Source organism: Narcine bancroftii, chromosome 4 (genome assembly GCF_036971445.1).
Source record: "Narcine bancroftii isolate sNarBan1 chromosome 4, sNarBan1.hap1, whole genome shotgun sequence".
NCBI lineage: Eukaryota > Metazoa > Chordata > Chondrichthyes > Torpediniformes > Narcinidae > Narcine > Narcine bancroftii.
Window position 1 is genome coordinate 179,064,666 of NC_091472.1, and position 24,134 is coordinate 179,088,799.

The window sequence follows — 24,134 nt, forward strand, 5'->3', positions numbered from 1 at the left end:
TTCTTCATGTGATGTCAATGTCATTTTATTTAAGTGATTAATAATTATAAATGGTAAGCATTTCCATTAATACCACACTTATTTTGAAAAATAAAATAAGTATTTATCTCGTATTTATTAGTGAGAGTTCACTTGAGTTTAGAATTTTGAATGGCTTTCAAATTCCTATTTTGCTTCAGCAGGTTCCAGAGCCAGATTCCTTATCAAAGTACTAAAAATATGAAAATGAGTTGCAAGAAGGTTGAGTGATGTTTTTGTTAAAGTCAGTCCATGCTATAATAAAACAAACAGCAGAACCGATTAAATGTACAGCATCTTTATTCAATCTTGGTGATGCTGCAAGTGTGAGGGGTGATAAAGAAAGAGTTTAGAAACTCATTCTCTACACTGAACCCCACTCAAAGCATTAGTATTTCATCGTACATTTATATACCTTTGGGCGGGGGTCTGCATGAGACCCATACAAGTTTCACACGAGTTTCACACACCTTGGAATTTTGTGTTTACAATAACATGTTCCCCTGTGGTGTCTGGAAATGTAAGGGTGTCCTTTACTCAAGGTATATTGACATTCTTGTGGAGTTAGTTGCTCTCTCACTGCAGTACAGAGAAGGTCATTTTTAGAAGGCAATTATATTCCCACCATTTTACAGGCAGCTACTATATTTTCTCACCTAATTCGTTAACCCTTTATTAAGCATATTTCTTAAACTTATTCTTTTGCAGAAGTAATTTCATTCCTGGATAATTTTCTCTTGTTGCTCAAATAATTTTATTTGTTACTAAAGGTTGAGATTACTGTAGAATAGCTAACTTTTAAGGAAATGCATGAGCATTTTCCCAATCTAATGAAGTATTTTACAATGTTCATTATAAGTGGAGATTATTGTATGCCAACTTAAATGGGTAATAAAATTTGTACAGTTAATACTTTCATGCATGACAAAGAGTGAAGGAGACCTTTAAAGTTTACTTCTCTACTCCAAAAGAAGTTATTTAATTTTATTAAAAGTTAAAACTGGGTTTTATGCTCTTGAAATAATATATTTAAATATTGTTGAATGCAGTCTCTGAATGTTTTTTTTATTATTTTTCATTTGAAGGCAAAAGGTTCTAAAGCAGCGAAGTGCAATGGGTGCAAACCGGCCACAATCCATTTCCCAGCCTGGCTTTAATACTGGGCTTCCTTGTGCTTCCCTTCCGTCGTCTGTCTCTTCTAAGCACAAGACAAATGAGAAGCAGGAAAAAGGTGATAAGCAACAGAAACGGCCTATGACTCCATTTCATCATCGACCTTCATTAACAGATGAGCTCTGTATGGAGCAGGATCCTACAGGACAGAAACTTGGATTAGTTGGCATTGATGTTCCCTTAGACTTGCAGAACAACAGGAAATATGGCAAGCCAGCATCTGGACCTCCAGGAAACCAGAGCAAGCCACTTAATTTGAATCCTATGGATTCACCACATTCTCCCATTTCTCCACTTCCACCAACTCTTAGCCCCCAGCCAAGGGGTCCAGAAGCAGAAGGTATGGAAGGAGCACCTGTGCCCATCAATTCATTGCTATATAATAATAGTCTGGAACTTCAGGCAATTCCGAGCCTTGATGATAAGACTGGGCTTTTATCTCAAAGACTACCACCAGTGCCAGAAGTCAGCGAGACAACGTTATACAACGGTATCACTGCACAAAATTTGGAGTCTTCAGACAAAGTTTCATGGCAGTGTTATAAAACTCTCTCCTGTGCAGAGAGAGAGTTCAGGCCACCAGAACTTCACTGTGACAGATGTGACAGCAAGATGGATAATCCAGATGGTTCAGCACTAAGACGGTAACTTTTGTATTTTAAAAGTATTTGACTTGTGTTTTTATAGCACTCAAAATTTTAAGTCGGTGTGTTGATGTGTAATTTGGATTTTTATGGCTTTTAAAAATATTCATTAGTGCAAAGTATACTGCAGTACTAAAACAGGTGTTTTGATTAGCTATGTCTGAATAAAGGCTGAAATATAAATTACTGAATGGAAGAATAGAGACAAGCAAAGGTACTAATAATTCTCAGACATTTGGTCCAAGAACAATTTATTACTGCACGTGAATTCTGCTGTTCAAATTGCTGAACATTTAAATGAGCTTTTCAGTCGATGATTTAAAAAAAAATAATAATTTGCCTTACTAGGGTTTTTCAAACTGAACTGCAAATATGGCAATAAAAATAGTGTTGCAGATTTGGGCCAACTTGTCTTTGTTCATGAACCTACGCATTTCTCAGTTTCCAAATCAAAACCTAGCAATATTAGATTTCCCTAGCATATCCTTTGTCTTAGCAATTCTTTAAAAAAGTAATAAGCCATCCCTTCAAAATTCATTTTCAACAAATGCCATTTGGATAGCACTAAGTGGATATGTGTACATAAATCTTAACAAACAATGCACCAATATATTTTCCAGCAAGGTTTTCATGAGATTTTAATTTCATTCAAGTAATTGAGCAGAGGTTATCAGGCCATCTTTAAAGAATTGTTGAAAAATTAGTGTTGATTTAAACTATTTTTTTTTAACTGGTCACTTGAATTTCTGAGAATTAAGGAGGTAAGGAAAATGAACACAAGATCAATTAGCATTTTACAGTATTAATATTGGCATGAGTAATAATGAAAACTGAGCAAATTCAAGCTTGCACAATTTGTTTCTGTTGATTTACTTTTCATTCAGATTTAAATCTCGTGATTTAATATATTTTTAAAGGCTTGCTGGGCAAACACCCCAAAACTCTTGCTGGTAAGGCATTAACTATGGATGTTTCCATTGAAGAATCTAGGTTTGGGATTCTGCCCACGAGTTGGACACGATGGGTGAGGAACAATATTTAGACCCAAGCCTCATAGACCAGAAAACACACAAGTGGCTGGCTGGAGAATTCACCAACTCAGTATAACTGCTCACGATGTATGGCTGTACATTGATCAGCCTCTGTTTTGATGCTGTTGCACTTCCATTTTTTTGGCAACATGACATTTTCTTTTACGTACATTTTTTTTAATATTGTAGTTCGACACACGGTTTGCATGAGTGATCTAGGAACTCCTGTGAAGCAAATGCCTTTTTTTTAACTGCCACGGCATTATATTTGAGATGGGGAACCATTTAGAAAATTGTGAACAGAAATCTTAACCATTACTTTCAATGCCACGTCGTTGCAGAATTTTGAGCCCTGTCCTTCTCTGAGCATATGATAATATTAACTTCCATTTCATTTTTACACGAACATTTTTTTTTACAATATTTAGATTTAATATTGATCTTGAGTTTATGGATATCACTGTCTGCCAATAGTTGCCCATGATATGTCATGCCAGTTTGAAGCAAAGGAAAGGTGGGCATGATAACCTGAAGCAGTTGAGAAGCACCACGTTGGAGTTGGTTATTGGTTTGGATTAGATGTCAACTAAAACTGAATGGTTTCTGTCCCTCAAGACCAATGGCACACATTTCAATTTCTTTAACAATCTGGAGTCAAAGAAAGTCAAAATACTGAAAGAGCCACACTGGAATTTAAACTGTCTGTCAGATAATTACTGCAGGTCTCTGGCTTGGTTGTCCAGAAACATAATTATTAAATTTCACTACTTTCACAGATTAAATTTCATTTGCTATATCCTTACTTATTCATGTAGACTAGAAATGTACCTGCATCTTCTTTTCTACCTGCACTGTCGTCCTGTTTTCTACCATCAACAAACTTTATCATTTGACTGTGATTTTCCAGTGGTAACCGCATATTTTCTGTCTGTTAACCAATCCTTTATCCTGTGTGCACAAATTTTGTTCATTAACGTGTGAGGTTTAATCCAAGTCCCCTGAAAGTCCATTTGCACCTCTTGGTTTCTCTTAATCTGGAGAGTACAAGTACAAATCTGAGTAGATTTATGGAACAGCCCTGTTAGTGTTCAATGTGTTGGACATGAGGTCTTCCAGTCAGAAAGTCGAGGATCCAGTTGCAGAGGAAGGTGTTATGCCCAGAAGGTTCAGATTCCTAATCAGGTACTGCAGTATGATTGTGTTGAATTCTGTCCTTTCAGAAAGCCATATTGACTCCAACATTATTATTATTGTTGCAAAGTGCGCTGTTATCTGTCTTCATAGAAAATTTAATATTTTCAGCACTACTCATGAGAGTCTCATTACTTTATTTCCCTGTTTTTTTCCTAATTATCGACTCATACGGCTGTGGGACCAGATAACATCATTGACAGGGTGCTCGGAAGATGTCTGTGAGGATGTCAATGAGCTGACATCTTTAATATCTCCCTGAGCAGTGCCATCATACCATCGTACTTCAAGGTAGCCATTATCGTCCCTGTGCAGAAGAAACCCTCAGTGTCTTGTCTCAATGATTACCATCCTGTCTCACTCACATCCACCGTCATAAAGTGCTTTGAGAGTCTTATCATGGAGCACATCAAGACTCAACTTCCCCCCTCATTGGACCCCCTGCAGTTTGCGTACCTTCCCAACCGATCTACGGAAGTTGCCATGGCCACTTGACTCCACCTCGCCCTCACCCACCTGGGAAATAAAGTCTCGCATGTTTGAATGCTGTTCAAAGACTTCAGGACAGAATTCAACACAATCATACTGCAGTACCTGATTAGGAATCTGAACCTTCTGGGCATAACACCTTCCTCTGCAACTGGATCCTTGACTTTCTGACTGGAAGACCTCATGTCCAACACATTGAGCACTAACAGGGCTGTGTGCTCAACCCACTGCTGTTTACCCTGCTGACCCATGACTGTGCAGCGAGATACAGTTCAAATCACATCATCGTGTTTGCTGATGACATGACCGTGGTGGGGCTCATAAGCGAGAATGATGAGTCAGCTTACAGATAGGAAGTGCAAACACTAACAGACGAGTGCAGTGACAACAACCTACACCTGAACGTCAACAAAACAAAGAGTTGGTGGTTGGCTTCAGGAGAGCCCAGGGAGAATCACTCCACTGACCATTGACGGTAGTCAAGAGCACTAAATTCCTTGGCGTGCACCTGGCAGAGAATCTCTAGTGGTCCACCAGGACTCGATCCATTGCCAAGAAGACCCAACAATGCCTTTACTTCCTGTGGAGGTTAAGGAAAGTTCAGCTTCAACCCTCACTACATTCTATAGGGGATGCAATGAGAGCATCCTATGTAACTGCATTACTGCCTGGTTCATGAACTGCACCATCACAGAATGCAAGTGTCTGCAGCAGATAGTAAAAACTGCTGAGGGGATTATTGGGGGCTCTCTCTCTGTCATATTAAACATTTATAACGGTCGCTATTTGCAGAAAGCCATAAACATTGCAAAGGTCTCTACACACCCCTCCTGCAATCTGTTCTCCCTCCTGCCAACTGGGAAGAGGTACCAAAGTGTTTGGGCCCTCATGAACAGATTGCAAAACAGTTTTTTCTCCCAAGCAATGAAGCTTCTGAACTCTAGGGACACAGGGCTAGCATATGTTACACATTTATAAGTGATAAGTTATTTATATATAAAACAAGTTTGTGTTGTAATTTAGACGTGTAAACAACCACTGTACAGTGCAATGGTTATGGTATGAACAACAAATAAACGCAGCTTGACTTTTAATTGTGCGAAAAAGCTCTAGGAATCCAGAATTTTGGAAGATGTCAACCAGTGTATTCTCCTTTTCCTTGATCACCTCCAGCAAAGCTTTGGGATCCTGAGTATTTATCATCTTACAGTCCCAGTTATTTGTGTAATTATCTTTACTGTCTTTTTTAATTTTTCATGAATTTTTCTTTTGTATTTTATGGTTTTTAGACTGTAGGCACAAACAAGGAATTTTGCTGCTAGGTGGGCAGTCTAAAAAAGGAAAGTGCAGGAATTTTGAGTCAATTCCTGCACCGCAATTTATCCTGCAAGACCCCACAACTTTTTAGAGGAAGCCTGCAGTGTAAATTATACCTGAAAAATTCATTGTCGGTCATCCACTCTACTGTATGTCCGACCACCAGGACTGTTGCACTCCGGTTTTTGCAGTTTAAAAAAGGCGCCCAGTGTGAACGACCACATGGGCAGTAATTACTTTAATTTTTCCCCCACGATTTTGTCGACGTCGCAGTTTTAAAAAAACCCAAAATTTTAATACCATTTTTAAATTTCCTTGTGTACTGTCAAGGGAACCTTAACTTTTGCTAATCTTTCCCTTTTCACATTCTGTGGTATCTTTACAGTCTGATTATTCAGCATTCTACTTTTCCCTTTTTGAATTATTTGACCTGCTCTGCTGCATTTGAAATGTTCTTAATTTCCAAGTTTGCACCTTTTATCATTCTTACTTTTCTTGGATCAAATATTATTTTTAATTTTACTTGTTCATTATGATTATAATTTGCCTGTTTTTTTTTTTAAATGCCTTTAAAGGGATAGTATTTGTTGAAAACTAATTATTTAAATGTTTGATTTTTAAAAAAATCATAACCATCGTAGTGTTTGATTTCTGTGTTGGACATTGCCCTTGAGCCTTTTCATTTAGAACTAAAGGAAAGTATTAATCAGCATCCCAAAGATTTTTTTAGTGACACTCAGTGTTTGTCTATTTGATAATTCTCTCTGTGTATAAAAGCAACACTATTTTATGTGGATTTGAATTTCATATTTCCTGTTTGTCTTTTTAAAGCAGTTTTTTGATTTGTATTTCTCTGTGTATTATGCACTAAGTCTTGTTTTTCATTTCTAGACTTCTAGCACAACCTCATAAACGGTTCAAAGTTTCTGAAGAGAGAAGGCAGGTACACATTCAGGATATTAATTACATGGACCCAACGAGACTAATTCAGCAGCATAGTGAAGGTCCAGGGGAACTTAATGACCCGTATACTTTTGTGGATGGTGATATTGAATACAGCTTTACTTCTATTAAAAAGTTTAAACTGGTCTCTGAGAAAGATACGCTGAAGAAATCGCAACAGAATAAGGTAACATATCAAATACAGTATTTTGCCGAAGTTTTATATTTGTATCCAAATTGTGAAAGGCAATATGGGGAATTAAGTTGCGACTTTTTACCTCATTGTTTTCATATTGCTCTTTGCAGTAGCGTTTAATTCTTCCAGTTTTTGCTTCAAAGTTGATACAATGGTTAATAAAATTCATTTCAGCTATGTGTCAAAGTAGCAATGATTTTGTGACTATATTCTTCAGAACAGCACCTTGTATTGTGACCTTTCACGTTTCGCCTGTCAAGGATGAGCTTTTTTCTTGTTTGTGAGTTGTGTATATTTCTTTCTCAGATATGCAAAGTTGGAAATATTACACCAAATCAATATGTTTGAAGACTGAACATTTACTGATTCTCATGAATTAAATAAATGCATCTTTTTTGGTCAAATATTGGCCAACTTAAAAATGTTTTTGAGCAACTTGAATGTGTCACAGTAGGCCTTTTCACACCACAGTGTAAAATGAAGATTACTGGGAAATTTTCCTGGGAACCTTCCTGTGAACCGGAAGAGTGAAAAACTTGGCCCAGGAATTTTAAACAGAGCCATGGCCCTGGGATATTTTCCTGGACCATCCCCTCCCTGAGGTGTGAAAAGGTAAATGGCCAAGCAGCATTTGCATGCTGCGTCACGTAGTCAATTAAAAGATGCATACTGTCTGGCAACAGCAGGCCGCTTCAGCACGTTGCGAATCCAGCACAATGGGGGATGAATAGCTGACCTCATTTATAGTAGTACCTCATGCAGCTGGATTTCCCAGATCAGTTCCAACTGCGTGAGGGATTAAAGGAAACAAATTCGGCTATTCATCCCGTGGCCATCGCGATGTGCCAAAGAGTGGAGGAGGGGAAGAAAGAGGGAACGTGTGGGCGAGCGGAGACGAATGGGAGGTGAACTCCTGTGAGTGCATAATGTATCAAATCATCAGTTGGGGCAGGACACATCTAAATTGCTGGGGAGGGCAAATTCTTGGGAAATTGGAGCATGGTGTGAAAGACCTGGGAGTCTTGAATTCTCGAGAATTTCACCTGGACAAAGTCGGGTCACCTCTCGCCAGCAGTTTGAAAACGGCTAGTGGAGATGATTTTGGCAAAAATCCATGTACTTGGATCCAAAAGCAAATATTAATGGATAACAGAGCAAAAAGTATTTTTGTCTTCACTATTTTGGGTTTCCTTATTAAGAGTGTTTAATATTTTGATTTTTTTTTTGTTTTGATCAATGTTGAGCATGTAAACATGTATTCTGAAGTATGTAAAATATGCAAGAAGCAGATCTAGTTTGTAAAAAAGGTATTTGCTTTTGTGTTTATGCAAAAACAAAAAAAATCTGATTGAGGTTTATCAACATGGACAAGAACAATATGATGTGGCTTTTACATGTTACTTTTAAGTATTTTAAATAAGGATTCAATTTATTGGGAAGTAAATGAATTACTTTAAAATAACCTTGAGTCATTAAAAATATTGTCATGTAATAAAACAGAAAATATATTACATGAAGTTTGTCTACCATAAGGCAGACAAAGATTCGCTATCAGCAAAAATTGCCCAGCACTCCTTACAGCCAGAGAAAGAGAAGGAAAAGAGAGTCCCCCCAGCGTCACTGAAAATCCAGTGCTCCTTCAGTCACACAGACTTCCATCAGCAACCCGAACTGATCAGGTAGCCTCCAGCATGCTTCACATCCTGGTTCTGATACCTGGTGTCCCTTCAGGCAGTCTTGGGGCAGTCACCAGCACCCCACAGCCTGCGTAAGTTCCTCATCTTGAGTCATCAAGAGCTTGCCACCTGTGTGTTATTCAGCCTCAGAGCCCCTTACATGTCCGCAACCATGGTCACCATCCTGGGGGTCGTCTGCTCTGCTTCTCCTTCTAAAACTAAGGTGTGGGGGGGATGTGGTCGCTCCATTTTCTGGTGCCCTGGGCTAGTCCTCCGCTTCTCTGGAGTCTGCAACCCCTTGTGTCTGCTGCTGATCATAGACGCTGTCATCTTCAGCCAGACCCTGTGCTCGTGGGATTTTAAAATAAACCACCATTGGCTCCTTTTAGCAGGCCATTATAACCTGGACAGAGCCAATGGCATTCAGACTGGGTGGTTGAAGCTGCAGGGGAGTGCTGTGACTTCACTCTTCACAGGTCCACATCAGCACTGCCATTACAGCAGCTTTGGAACTTATTTTTCATGTGCCTTTCATAAAGTTCCAAATGACTACTCCACAGTGAAATTGTTTTAGTAAGCTTGTTTGATAAAGTCAGAAGATAACCATACACAAATCTTTTGCAAGTGATATCTTGTATCAGGAAAAGAGATGTTACAAATATGGAAGATAATTATGCGTCTGGCTGAGGACGAGCGCACATTATGAATGTAAATGCAACAGAATAGAGAAACCAACAAAGGGGAATGTCCAATGAAAATTTGCATTTGTTGTACATTGACCTAGTGTTACCTGGAACTTATCGAACCACATGATGGACTTCAGAGATATTGGATGAGCAGCAATAAAAATTTCTGACCTCTTCAAAATCATGGCTGTATTTGGGATCATTTGGTCATTCTTATTTTGAATCTCTTCCATCTATATAAAATTTGCAGGCAATGTGGAAAGTAAAACAGAATTTTTGTTGAGCACACATCAGAGCGTCTATTATTGATAGTTTAATGCACATAGCTCTTTTAGGCATTTTGGGAGGAAGAAAGAAATGATTTCAGAATTTAAATCAAGATAGTTGGGATAGAGTAATTCAGGCAATCTGATTTGTTCCTGAATGAGTACTATAATTCTGAAGAGAAACAACCACCTCAGAATCTTTCATTGGAAGGAAATATTTTGTGTATGTTTGACAGTTAGGTAATATTTGTATTGACCAATTTGTGCCACTGCATAATTTGTAGGCAAATCTAAGATGTTTCAGGATTCACTGTACTTTTGTTTTCAGCTAGAAGATGGATTTGGTACTAGGGAGGCTCCAGCCACTCATGCTACACAGTTGCCAGATGGAAAAAATGCCATGTCTATTTTCAGCACTGCTCCAAAATCAGGTATCCACCACTCATGATGTTACTCTTGTAAAGTACAATATGTACAGTGTTACAAGATCCAACCAGCAACCACAAAGAAGGCATATCACAAGGGTAAAGATGAACAATTACTTTATTAACCAAAATTCACATTCAAACTTAAATTCAAAATCCACCCCCCGCCCCCCCCCTTTTATAACAATGCCCACTGGTTACTATGCAAATCTCTGTAACAGTGTAAAATTAATAAATTCCACAGCCTAAATATAACATATGTAATTAAAGTCTAAGTTATATTTCCAATCAGCCCACAGAAAAACTTAGACACAAAACACACAAGACTCACAAAACTTCGATCTCAACCGAAGCAAAGATCATGAACAAAATTCAGTTTTTTTGGTAAACTGAAGCCAAAACATCTTTGAGAGAGAGTGAGAGCACAAAATTCGAAGTTGTCTTGTGTTGCTTGTAGAGAGAGGAACAACTGGCTTGGTCCGGACCCTTCTAACTGCCTTTCATCCTTTTTGAAATCCAAACATTCTAAACTGCCTCCAGACAATGACTCTGCTGGGGCCTCCTTCCACTCCACAGCACCACCCAGTGGTGGTTTATTGTCCAAGTCCAGAAATTTTTTTCATTTTCTGCACATGCTCAGTCCGTCTTCCACGCTCTCCACAGTCCACCTTCACCTTGGCTCTCTAAGGCAAACTGTCATTTTTTAACATAAAACCACACAACACACAGGCCAATACACAACACAGAAATCTGTAACAACAGTCTTAAAAATTGACTAACTGATTTATTTTATGAAGTGCGGAAAAACATTTTAGATGTGGATCATTTATTCTTCAGAAACACGGCAGTCTCCAACTGGGCGGACAGTGCCTGCAAGCCTCACAAGGGAAACTGACCTTGTGGTATCTTTGAATGACCTGGACAATCTTTTTGACAACTCTGATGATGAGGAGAATGGAGTAAGTTGATTTGTACAAGGGAGCAATATCATCTTGGTAATCAGATGCTTGTGACTATTTATTTTAAGTTGCAAATTATATGTGAAATTGGCCTTTTTAAGAGAATTATTGCCTTGAAAGTCTGCAGATGCCCTACAAAAAATGGTTACTTGGAAGTATAAATTAATCCACAAAAGTGATGGAACCACTTTATTTTTGTGGGTGGTTGTAGATGGTTTCTATGGGTTTTGTACTGCAATTTTCAAATAGAGTATTGTTTACTTATTTTATAATTAGTTTAGTTCTGTTATTGTACTTGAATGAGATTTATATCGTTTTTGTCCCTTTAAATTAAAAAAAATTAAGAATACAGATACTCCCAACTTGCATCTGTGTTCCGATCTGGCTGACTGGTCGTATCTCGGAATGGATGTATGTCAGTATTCCTCTGTATTACTGTCATTGTTTGTCAAATAAAACATGGTGGCCACCAAGGCCAGCTCGCGCAAGATGCATTATTTTCCATAGCTAGGCCCGATTTTTACTGTAATTATGTAAATTTTATATTTTTCTTTTCATTTCGGCGCTCCTCTTGTCGTGATGTCAAGGGAACGTGCTTTGACAGCCCCAACACTTTTTTTAAAAAAGGTGATTTGGAACGCATGCACAGATTGCTGTCGCTGGGGAGGGAAAGAGAGCGACGGCAATCTGTGCATGCATTTCAAATCACAACATAGGTTGCGAGGTGACTCGAGTGCCCCTAGTTACGCAGCGCCACATGCCTTTCTGGCGAGGACATCAGCCTCCCAGCAGGGACAGAGGAATCCTACAGTAATTTTTAATAAAAATTTTCAGTCATATGTGCGGATGGAAGTAAGTCGCATAGGTTGTAAGTCAAGGAGCACCTGTAATATATTGCTCATATACAGAATTCATTAAATTATTTTAATCTGTATATTAAATGCAAGTTTAAATTTATTCACTTGTTTCCGGCAGCATTATTTAGTTTTGCATATTCTGAGAGTTAACATTTTCTTCGAAATGTTAGATTTTCTGAATTTTTTTGCAATTTTTATATATTTGGGCTTTGAATATTTAAGTATTGATGGTAACATTTGCCCCAAAAGTTACATAATCTTTTTCCTTCAAACTTTTTTCTGCTTTTGAAGTTTTCTTGTTTTTAATTAAAACATTATCAACCATTTCAAAAATCCCTATTTATAACTTGCAGGATGCTGTGAATGAAAATAGAAAATTAAGTATTCAGCAGGTCAATCTTGCTGAACAATTCAAGGATTTTCCTTGTTTATTTTAGACAGCATATACAGCTTTGAAATGTTGATGTAGTAGCTTAATGTTTTGCTAATGCAGAAAGTCTCATAATACAAAACAATCGATGACCATCAAAAATGGCAAGATACTGAGAATAAAAATGGAAGCCCCACTTCAACCCTTTGCAACTTCATGGCAAAATTGTTCTACTTCACATATGTCTTGCATGCCAATGTTAATTTATATTACCAGTTTTGCAGACATCACTGCATAGTTTTCTACTTTGTGGTCACCTTGTTTCTTTTTTTTGTCCATGAAGCATTGTAATTCAGAACCAGACATTTCATTTTGAGGGTAAAAAAAACAAAATGAAAATTGTAAGCAGTTTGGATTTTAGTAATTGTCTTGCTCCTTCCAACCAAAATTAGTCATTATTGGGATATATAGCACAGATTATTATATATTTGTTTTGAGCGCACAGGGGGATTCCGAGTGAAAGCTTTCTAAATTTGCACAACTTCCACAGTGCTGTATTAGAATGGTTTTCTTGCCCCATGACCTCTATGGTAATCAACATTCATCTGACTTGTAATTATAAGTTAAAAATTACGGACAAACTTTAAACTTTATTTATTATCTCTGTCAATTGCAGACTTCTCCAACACGGTCCAAACCAGCAAATGCAGGGTCAGAAGATCGGGCTGTTGGCAAAGATGTGAAGGCTGCAGGACCTTATCCTCCAAGTATGCATTTAAAGAGTCGGTCAACATTTTTCATGCTATGATTCTTAACATTGCAGATTTACTGAATAGAAGGTTGAGTATATGAGCCACACACAATTACAAAAATATTTTTTTGTGAGATTTTCAATAAGAATCTTATAACATTATTAAGGTGGAGGTGATCATTTTTGAGGAATGTAGGATAGTATTATTGGCCAAATATATACTGAACTTGATGGAAGTTGGAGATGCCAACAAGCAGTGATTATAAGTTTAGAGTTTATATAACAGTTATAACTTTATTTTCAGCTGTTGCTGACCTGCAAAGAATGTTTCCAACCCCTCCATCTCTGGAACAACATCCAGCATTTTCTCCAGTGATGAATTACAAAGATGGTGTTAATTCTGAGATGGTTGCAGGGATCAACAGTATGGAAAATCCATTGAGCAGTGTGACTGCAGCCCAGTTCACAGAATTCAGGATGGAGGTAGAAGATGGACTGGGCAGTCCTAAGCCTGAAGAAATAACAGTTAGTAGAAACAAAACATGTTTTCCTTTAATTTTCATTGGATTTATTCATTCTTGATCTTTTAAAGAACACTTCCTTTTTCTTTATTAAGTGTATCAAAATATTTGAGTTGCAAGATGATTTGTCACTTTGCTTTCAAGAAGTATATGGACTTATTTGATGCTCTGTTCCAGGATTTCTCTTTTGTGTACAAACCACCAAAGGCAAAAGCTTTTGTCGGATCTTCGATGTTTGCGCCACTGAAGGCAGTACCCAGTCAATGCCTTGCCCCTCTGAAAGTACCCGATGCCTGCTTATACAGATCATCGTGGGCTATTCCTCCTAAAATCGAACAATTGCCTGTACCATCATCTGCATCGTTAATTCGGGATGGATATGTGTAAGTCCTGAGGATACACTTGGCTTCAATTGCACCTGTTGGAATCATGCATTTAAAACCATTAAGACTTTGTGCATTCATCCGTAAATGCTGCGCAAGGTGCTTGGTACATTTTAAGATAACAATATCTTTAACTTTCGAAGCTTGTTCGAAATAACAGCCTTGCACATTATGTAAATAATAGTATAGAGTTTTGTATTTTAAATTCTACAAAATAGTTTTCACAGTTGATAGTATTATATTCTAATGTTTCCCTTGCTTTTTTATTAACCGATCTTAAATTATATTTTGGCAACATTAGATTGTTTGTCTTGTAGTTCTTTTCAAAATAAGTATGTTTAACTTCAAACGCTTGAGAAAGCAAAGTAATTGAAAATGATTTTGCGGCATTATTGCTTATTGTACTGGAATGGTGTTTTTGGAAAAATAAATGCTGGATTTTTGCCAATACCTTATAATATGTGGGGGGGTAGGGTTATAATCTTTACCATCAGCAAAGGCTGGATTTATGCCCTGAGAGTAGGCTGTTGCCCAATTTAGCATTCTCTTCCAATTCATGAAAGTAGTTAGCTTTTCCATAAGTATCTGAAAGCACAGATTTTTCTAAGACAACCTGTTTATCTTGCAGCAATGTGCCTAGTGTTGGGAGTCTGACTGAAGATTATATACAGATGAACACTCCTCAGATGAGCACACCTTTGGCAGTAAACAGCACTGCACCTGCGAGTAACAGCGGTGCAGGCATCTTGCCGTCTCCAGCAACCCCTCGCTTTTCTGTCCCAACACCTCGCACACCAAGAACCCCAAGGACTCCTCGTGGTGCTGGGACTGCCAGTGGGCAGGGGTCGGTAAAATACGACAGTGCTGATCTCTGTTCTCCTGCCTCAACACCCTCGACAACACGACCATTGAACTCAGTAGAGCCAGTGACCATACAGTCAATTCCACAAGCACATAGCTTGTACGTTACACTAATCTTATCAGATTCAGTGATGAATTTCTTCAAGGATCGCAACTTTGATAGCTGCTGTATCTGCGTTTGTGATACCAAAGGGGCAGATGTTGATTTGTACATCCCAGATCCAACCAATGAAGTCCAAAATTCATGCACCTGTGGATTTAGTGCTGTTGTAAATCGCAGGCTTGGATATAATGCCGGTCTCTTTCTTGAGGATGAGTTTGATATTTTTGGGAGGACTTCTGAAATCGGTCAAGCTGCAGAAAGACGACTGATACTGTGCAGGAATTCTATAGAACCTCAAGGGTTTGATGCATCGAGGAGACCACTAGACCCAGCATCAAACTTAATTTTTCTCATACAGGACCAGTGTACAGGACCTTTCACTTCTCTAAGTTCTTTGGATTACATTTCCTCAGACAAATCAGCACTTCGATCAACAAACTGGAACATTGACAAGTTGAGAGCCGATAACAGCGATTCTTGCACAGAGTGTTTCAATGCCCTGGAACAGGGTCGGCAGTATGTGGATAATCCTTCTGGTGGAAGATTAGATGAAACACTAATAAGAAGCAGAAGTTTACACCCATGGCCCAATAGTAATGGTATGTCACCTTTTGCATGAAAGTTTCAATTCTGTAAATGCACAGAAATGACTTTATCTTTCTTCCTCATGGAATCAAGAGTGACTATTAATATTTTAAAATGTTCTTTGTTAATTAAAATTGCTTCCATCCCCATAATATGAAAACATTTTTCTCTTTGAAAAGGAATTGCCTCCCTCTTTTAAAAACATTTTTATTTGGTTCTTTTATTCTCTTTTTGATATCGTTGGTGACACCAGATGTGGAATACTACAAACAGATTTTCTCTCTTTATTTGAGGGAGGATTGTTTCATTTGGGACAATTCACAAAGGGTTCACCAGATTGATTTTTGTGATTAAAAGTGGTTATTTTATGAGTGATGTTTGAGCAGATTGTATCTAATTGTTTTTTTTCGACAAATGACTGATGAATTGGAACAAGAACATTAGGTATATACTTTGTTCAGCAGATTAATTTCTTGATAGCAGTAACCACTGACCAAGTTACTGAAGGATGGAACAATAGTTCAGTGTTACCTGCTTTTTTAACTACTTTTTTGACCATTAACATGCAGCACGACAAGTTTCTGAAATTGTGAATCTGTGCCATCTTTGCCAAAGAAAATATTGTCAACAGTGAAATGAAGGCAATACTCTGCTTTTGCACAGAAAAATACAGTGCAGTATTTTTTGGAGTTCTGATATGCAAGGATGAACTTGATAGTATTTTGTCCATATTTGCAAAACCCTATTTTCCTGGAAAGGAAATGCGATGGAGGAAAATTCTCACCCCCTATCTTGATTTTTACACTTTTGTTAAAAATGTGTTTCAAATGAGCAAGAGTTTATTCAAGCTAAAATATAAGCATGTGAAACTTTTTGTGAATCTAACTGTTGATGTATTGAAGTTAAAAGTCTATGTTGTGTTGAATTGGAGTATAAGTGAGGTATATTGCTTGTTTCATCTCTGCATTTTCTTTTTCCTGTCTAATCATCCTCAGTGCCCCAGAATGTATCCAGTTGAACACTGATGCATTTTTTTTAAACTCCCAAATTCCTGAGTATCTTGTGAACTTGCTGGGTTTCGTGAAGAGGGCATTGTGAATATTAGGCTTTGGGGAGGGTGTCAACATTATAACTATCACTTGGCAGGTAATTGGAGCCGAGTTAGTGAGGTGCAATCTCATTCACTGAAAAGTGATTTGAATGGCCTACTTTTTCCAGGGTTTTGCAAATGTGTTAGCCAAGCTAGCATTGGGGGGGGGGGGGGGGGGGAATATTTGATACAATACTTGATGTTGCAACTTGAAGGCAGATGAATCAGAGCATGAGGATGAGTTTAGTGAATGGTCCCCTTGTTCGATCCACATCATCACCTTCATCTCTATCCAAGTTATACTTGGACATTAAAACAATTTACCTGAGCTAGACACTTTGGAAAAGGCTCTGTATGCTCAGTAATCTATAAAGCTATTTCCCTTGCTGTTTGGGTCATTTTCTTTCTAACCTCTTGACCCCACAATTATCAGCATAGATGCATCTTAGAAATAGGCCTTTTGACCCACTGTGACCAGGCTGGCTAAGATTCTACACCAATCCGACTTGCCAGCCTTAACAGTGTATCCCTCTGTGTCCTGCTAATTCAAGTACCCATCAGGATGCCTCTTAAATTTTATCCAGTAATTACTCGATATTATCTGCTTCTATTTGCCATGTTTATGAGTAATTTTAAAGGTTCTTGATTACTATTTGGATATTAAATACGGTGCCAATTGTGGTGTGTAGCCCAGGGAAAGATGGTGATTTGCAGTTAGCATCTTACCTTTTGTAAACCTATGAGCCTTTACCCTCAATTCTTCAGCTCTGACTTCAGAATGGTGTTAATGCTGTTGCTGTGCTTTAATCCAGAATGAATTGTTCCAGGTTTGCTTTTGTTTTCCACTTGGCATTATTTATCCAACATCCAAATCCAGCATGATATTAGATCTTTAAAGAAAAATCATTGAAGCCAGTTATTTTGATATTCATTCCTAACTTTGGCACCATTCCATCCAATTTCGAGACAAGTAAGTGAAGTTGACTTGTGAATAAAAGTAGTCTAAAACCTGGCGTGCACTTTCAGTGCATCTTTCCAAGCAAATAAGTTGAAATCCAGTTTGCTTTATCTTCTTTTATATCCTAACCTTTAATTTTCTCTGGTGGCACTATGTCATCGGTTTATCCTGGCCCACTCAACCATATTTGTCTCCTCAAAGAATTCTTAAAATTCAAGTATTATCATCCTTGGCATACCTATCCAAATTTTCACGTTCAGTTTACCCGTTTATGCATTTTCCTCTGTTATCATCCCCTTTCTTGTCATCCAGAAGCCTGAACACACTTTCCATGTAAAGCTATTTCCAAATCAAAGTTTAGAGTATTTGAGGTCTGAAATCGAAATGTTGCAGGATTAAATTGGAGGAGATCGTCCTGGATGTGAGGAGTTAAGAATTTTGGACCAGCTTAAGTTGAAGTTGGAAGGACAAATCTGTTGGAGAGCCGTTGAATAAATAGTCAGTTTTGGGATAATGAAAGTTTGAGTCAATGAATTAAGTTAAAGGCAGTTCATCCAAGATACAAATTATTGCAAGAGTGGTGCATTCAGCTGTGTTGCAGCTTTCAGGCAAGCACTGATGCACCATAGTTACAGCCATGTTGGAATTCACTTATGACTTTGATTTAGCATTATTTCAAAAATAGTGTGTGGGAAAGGAAAAATTGTGATTAGTTTGGGACACTGCATTTAAGATCTTCAGAGGGAAAATCATTTGGAGGTTAGGGACTATGAGTAGGAGTATGTGGACAGGCTTTCAAAACTTGCAGCAGGATCTTGACCAGCTGAAAAAATGGACTGCAAAGTGAGAGATGGAATTTAATGTGGTTTGAGTTGTTGCACTTTCCACGCAACCAAATAACAACACAGAAACAGGCCAGTTCGGCCCTTCCTAGTCCATGCCAAACACCTTCACCCATTGACATACCCAGCCCATAATTCTCCACACCTCTCTCACCCATATACCTATCCAACTTTTCCTTAAATATTAAAATCGAACCTGCATCTATCACTTTGGCTGGAACCTCATTCCACACTCCCACCACCCTCTGAGTGAAGAAATTCCTCCTCATATTTCCCCGAAACCTTTCCCCTTCAATCTCAATCCATGTCCACTTGTTTGAATATCCCCCACTGTATTAACTCTATCTGTCCCCCTCATAATTTTAAATACCTCTATCACAGTGGTTCTCAACTTTTTTCTTTCCACTCGCATACTACTGTAAATAATCCCTATGCTATCAGTGCTCTGTGATTAGTAACGGTATGCTTAACGTGGTATGAGAGTGGGAAGGGAAGGTCGAGACCCAATTGTTACTGAAATATTTTGCTTGAGAAAAATTGTCATTGGCCCATTTCCTTTGGAGTTATGAAACCGTGCACATAACGAGTCAATTAGGTATGATTAAAACAGTGGTTTTCAAACTTTTTGTTTCTACCCACATGTCACCTTAAGCAATCCCTTACTAATCACAGAGCACCACTGCTCTCTCAAATCGCCCCTCAATCTTCTATACCTTGTCTGCCAAAGCAGCCTCATATCTCCTTTTAGCCTTTCTAATTTCTTTCTTAAGATTAATTTTTTTACACTCCTTATAGTCCCCAAGCACCTCATCTATTCCCTGCTGTCTGTATCTGTGTACACATCCCTCTTCCTTGAACCAAATTCCCAAAATCCTTTGAAATCCAAGGCTCCTTATATTTTCTAACCTTTCCCTTAATCCTCACAGGGACATACTGACTCTGTACCCTCAAAATTTCCCCTGTGAATCTCCTCCATTTATCTGTAACACCCTTCCCTGAAAATAAATGACCCCAACCCTCACCCTCTAAATCCTTTTGCATCTCCACAAAATTAGCCTTGTTCTAATCAAGAATCTCAACTTTAGCTCCAGCCCTATCCTTCTCCTTAATTAACCTAAAACTAACAGTATTATGATCACTCGACCCAAAGTGTTCCCCAACACAAACCTCTGTCACCTGACCTATCTCGTTCCCTAATAGGAGCATCTCTTTAGTCAGTTCTTCTATGTATTGATTTAGAAAACTTAGCTGAACACATTTGACAAACTTCAATCCATCCAGCCCTTTTAAATTATGGGTGTCCCAGTCAATGTGTGATAAGTTAAAATCTCCTATCATTATCATCTTTGTCTTTACTACACATATATGCTATCTCCTTACAAATTTGCTCCTCTAGTTCCCTCTGTCCATTAGGGGATCTATAATACACGCCCATTCGTGTTTTCACGCTTTTCCCATTCCCAAGTAGCCTCACTGGATGAGCCCTCCAATCTATCCTGCCATAGCACTGCTGTAATATTTTCTCTAACAAGTAATGGCACTCCTCCACCTTTTATCCCTCCTGTTTTATCACGCCTCAGACAACGGAATCCTCCAATATTCAGCTGTCAATCGTCACTCTCCTGCAACCAAGTTTCACTGATGGCTAAAATATACTTCCATGTGTCATCCATACTCTAAGCTCATCCACCTTACTTACCATGCTCCTTACATTGAAATATATACACAAAAGAATGTCCCCCACATACACTCCTTTGATTACCATCTACTTTTAGCACCCATCCTCCTCCATTATCTTTAACATTCTGCTTCCCCTTTCCCTTCATATCTAGGTTTTCTTCTACTCAAATCTCCACACTCATTCTGATTTCCACCCCACTGCCAAAGTAGTTTAAACTCTCCCCAACATCTCTAGCAAACTTACCCAGCAGGATATTGGTTCCCCCTCCAGTTCAAGTGCAGCCCGTCCTTTTTGTACAGGTCAAATCTTCCCTAAAGAGATCCCAGTGATCCACAAATGTGAACCTCTGCCCCCGCATCCATTCTTTAGCCACCTATCCATCTGCCACATCTTCCTGTTCCTACCCTCTATAATGTGTGGCACAGGCAGCGATCCTGAGGTTCTGCTCTTTAACTTTTCCTAACTCCATATATTCTTTCTTCAGGACTTCTGTCATTGGTCCTCAAGTGGACAGCAACATCTGACCAACAACCTCGCCCTCCAGGATGCTGTATGCTCAATCAGAGACGTCCCTGACCCTGGCACCTGGGAGGCAACATACCAACTGGGAGCCCCAATCTCATCCAGCAAACCATCTATCTGCTCCCCGAACCAACAAGTCCCCACTTACAAGAGCTTTCCTCTTTTCGCCCCTTCTCTTCTGAGCCAAGGGACCAGCCCCCGTGCCAGAGACCTGACCGCTGCTACTTGTCCCTTATAGGTCATTTCCCCACCCCTCAAACAGTAGGCTTATTATTGATGGGAACGGCTGCAGGGAAGACTAACCAAGGGAGGAGTTGCACGGTAAATGGTTGGGCATTACGGAGTGTGGTAGAACAAAGAAATTTAGGAATATAGATACAATTCATTGAAAGTGACGTCACAGATAAATAAGGGTCAAAAAGAGACATTGGCCTTCATAAATCAAAGTATCGAGTAAAGGAATGAGGGTATTATGTTGAAGTTGTTCATGACATTGGTGAGGTTAAATTTGGAGTATTGTGTACAGTTTTGAACTACAGAAAATAAATTAATGAGACTGAAAGAGTGAACTTTACACGGATGTTGCCCCAGGACTTAAGTTAATCACTGACTAGATAAGCTGAAGGGTTCCATAGTTTTCGTGAACTGTGGTAATCAGAAATGAAGTATTCCAGGAATGGGAAGTGGTAAGTTTAAAACAGGGGTGCTTCACCCTTCAAGGTAAAACATATTGCTTCAATTCCACTTATTAGCAGCAGACAGGATCTTTAGCTTATTGCAATAACACAGTTTCTTACCTGCAGTTCAGGATATAAGCAGCCTTTCATCTCATGATGTGGTCCGCATGCTGCTATCACTGCAGCCTTTTCTACAAGATGCCATTCAGAAGAAACGGACTGGAAGGACATGGGAAAACATCCAACATGTGCAAGGACCTCTTACCTGGCAACAGTTCCACAAGATAGGCAGAGGATCATATGGTAAAGCTTGTTTTCATATTTGTATGTTCTCCTTAATTTTATATTGGCTTTTCTATTGCTTCAGTTAGATGTGCACAACCCAAAATGCTGTAGGGCCTTATTTCTAGGGGGGTGGATTCTTAAAAGGCTGATCTACTGTAGTATAAATTATTTATGGATTTTGTCCATGTGAATAATCTTGTACAGTTTTAAAACAGGGTCAAGTAGAATTACATTGTCATACATATAACAGAAATCAAAACAAGATGATTGGACTCAACATGATTCTGTTTCATCGTTTGTGAGCATTGATATTGAGATTTTTTTTTAAATTGAAGATTAAGGGGAGACCTGAGAAATTACAAAACTTGTACATTACAACTCCAATTATCCAAAATGGTTGGGTCTGGGCCCATTTCGGATAAACATTTTTTTTTCAGAGAACTGGTCATTTTTTTATAAAAAACAGCCTAGCAGTAACAGCAAATCTCTTGTAGCAGGTGTTGAAACAACAGCAAACAACAAGGGAAGGCTTTTTTTTAAACCATTAAAATAATGTTTAATTCTCACCAAAAAAAAAAATGCTGGCCACTCCAAATCACTGACACCTCTCCACCGAGGCCCCAAGAGTCCTGTTCCTGTCCGAGAGCTGGAGGCCAGCTGCTGCTTTTGCCGGGAGCCTGAGATCCCTGTTCAGTGTGGCTCCAAAAAAAATTTGGATAGCTGAGGATTTCAGAGAATCCAATTTCAGATCATCGGAGTTGTGCTGTACAAGTGAACAAAATGAAAGTAAGAGTGGGAATGTGATGTTAAGACTTTATAAGGCACTGGTTAGATCTTACTCGAAGTATTGTGAGCAGTTTTGCCCTCATTTAAAAAGAATATGCTGATGTTGGAGAGGGTTCAGAGGATTTTCTCAAGGATGATTCTGGGAATGAAAAAGTCATCATATGAGGAGCTTTTGACAACTCTTGGACTGTATCATTGGAATTTAGGAGAATGGCGGGGGTGAATCTTGTTGAAACATTTTGAATATTGAAAGGGATTGACAGGGTAGATGTAGAAAGGTTGATTTCCATGGTGGAAGAGTCTGGGACAAGAGGGCACAACTTCAGGATTGAATGGTATTCACTTAGAAGAGAAATGCAGAGGAATTTCTTTAGCCAGAGGGTGGTAAATCTTTGAAATTTGTTGCCACAGGCAGTTGTGGTGCCTATGTCATTGGGTGTATCTAATGCAGAGATTGATTAGGCAGTGGGGCTGAGTGGAAAAATGGATCAGCTCATGACTAAATGACAGGGCAGACTTGATGAGCTGAATAATCTATTTCTGCTCCTATGTCTTGTGATCTAACAAAATGGCAAGAAATTACAACGCAGCCAGAGGAAGGGCATAGAGAAACATCATCCAACCGAATCTACTACTATTTGTGTACCTAACTTGGCTTCCTCTATATTGAGGTCACCATATGCTTCACCAAACCTGTACACTCTTTTACTCTTCCAACCATTCCTACAGTAACATGTCTGTCCTCGGCCTTGTCCATTGTCCTGGTGAGGCCAAATATAAATTTAAGGAACAAAACATTATATTCCTTCTGGACAGCCTTAAACTGAATGGCATGAAGATTGATTTTTCTAATTTTAGGTAACCCACCCCTATCTGGTTCCATTATTTTCATCTCTTCTTTACCTACTCCTTTACATTTTCTCTCTCACTGTAACTTTCACCCTGCCCATCCACTGGTTTGTCCCTCTACCCGTCTCTCATTTTCTATACCCCATCACATCTGAGCCCCTCACTCAGTTTCTTTATCCCTTAATATATGTAATTTCACCTTTTTATCTTGGACTTGATAAAGGATTCCAACTAAAAGGTGACTGATCATTTCTACCCATGGATGCTGTCTAACCTGCTGAGTTCCTCCAGCAATTCTTTGATAATGATAGGATATAATTGTGATTGCAAAATTTTGCATATTTGAGCTGGAGAGAAGATGGATATACTAGTTAAAATAATGGAATAATAGAAATATAAAGTGCAGAATCCAGATAGAAAGCTTTAAAAGGTAAATGTTAACTTTTTCCACCATACAATTCTGTAAAAGATCCAAAGTTAAAATATCTGTAACTAATTAGGATACAATAGAAGAATATCAGAATAATTAAACAATTCTATAAGGTAAGCAGAAGGTGTGGAATAACCATGGGAGATTTCAACTTTATTTTGCCCAACCTGCCACAAATTGAATGTGTTTTCTTTTCCTCAGTTAGTATCTCAGAAGCACAAGGCAAAAATAAAAGCAGATATAGTGATGAATGATAACATGAAGTGTGTAATAGAACCATTTTTTGAGGTGATAACAAAAAGGAAGATTCAATATTAGAGGCAAGTAAGACAGGGCAACAGATTTTAAAATGTTTGAAAAGAGAAAATTGAAGAAATAATTGAGAATGATAACCAGAGCAATACACTGAATTCTAAGTTTGCTTAATTATTATTTAGTTCAAATTTGAAATGAGATTGGTGGCAAAAGCAAGTATCTCTTGTGCCTCCTTCATCAATTCACCCCTCTGTGAATAGAACTGGATAATTCCTTCTGTTTTTGTCTCATCTTGGGATAAATTCATTTTTGATA

At 38.5% G+C, this 24,134-nt stretch overlaps 1 protein-coding gene and 1 long non-coding RNA gene across 5 annotated transcripts in view; one reads left to right on the plus strand and one right to left on the minus strand.

The window, feature by feature from the left end:
* Positions 1–24,134, plus strand: part of LOC138761280 (mediator of RNA polymerase II transcription subunit 13-like) — a 246,699-nt gene that overhangs the window by 200,506 nt on the left and 22,059 nt on the right. For all 4 annotated transcript variants that reach the window (XM_069933152.1, XM_069933155.1, XM_069933153.1 and 1 more), the window contains 9 exons: positions 1,104–1,835; positions 6,755–6,992; positions 9,958–10,060; positions 10,892–11,013; positions 12,917–13,007; positions 13,296–13,516; positions 13,690–13,895; positions 14,524–15,458; positions 21,341–21,517. In XM_069933152.1, the coding sequence (XP_069789253.1) occupies positions 1,104–1,835; positions 6,755–6,992; positions 9,958–10,060; positions 10,892–11,013; positions 12,917–13,007; positions 13,296–13,516; positions 13,690–13,895; positions 14,524–15,458; positions 21,341–21,517 (2,825 nt within the window). The remainder of the gene's footprint in view (positions 1–1,103; positions 1,836–6,754; positions 6,993–9,957; positions 10,061–10,891; positions 11,014–12,916; positions 13,008–13,295; positions 13,517–13,689; positions 13,896–14,523; positions 15,459–21,340; positions 21,518–24,134) is intronic.
* LOC138761281 (uncharacterized) lies at positions 376–11,017 on the minus strand. Its single transcript, XR_011356236.1, has 3 exons — positions 10,386–11,017; positions 3,695–3,814; positions 376–1,330 (listed from the first exon to the last, which is right to left on the minus strand). It is a non-coding gene; the product is annotated as an uncharacterized lncRNA (long non-coding RNA).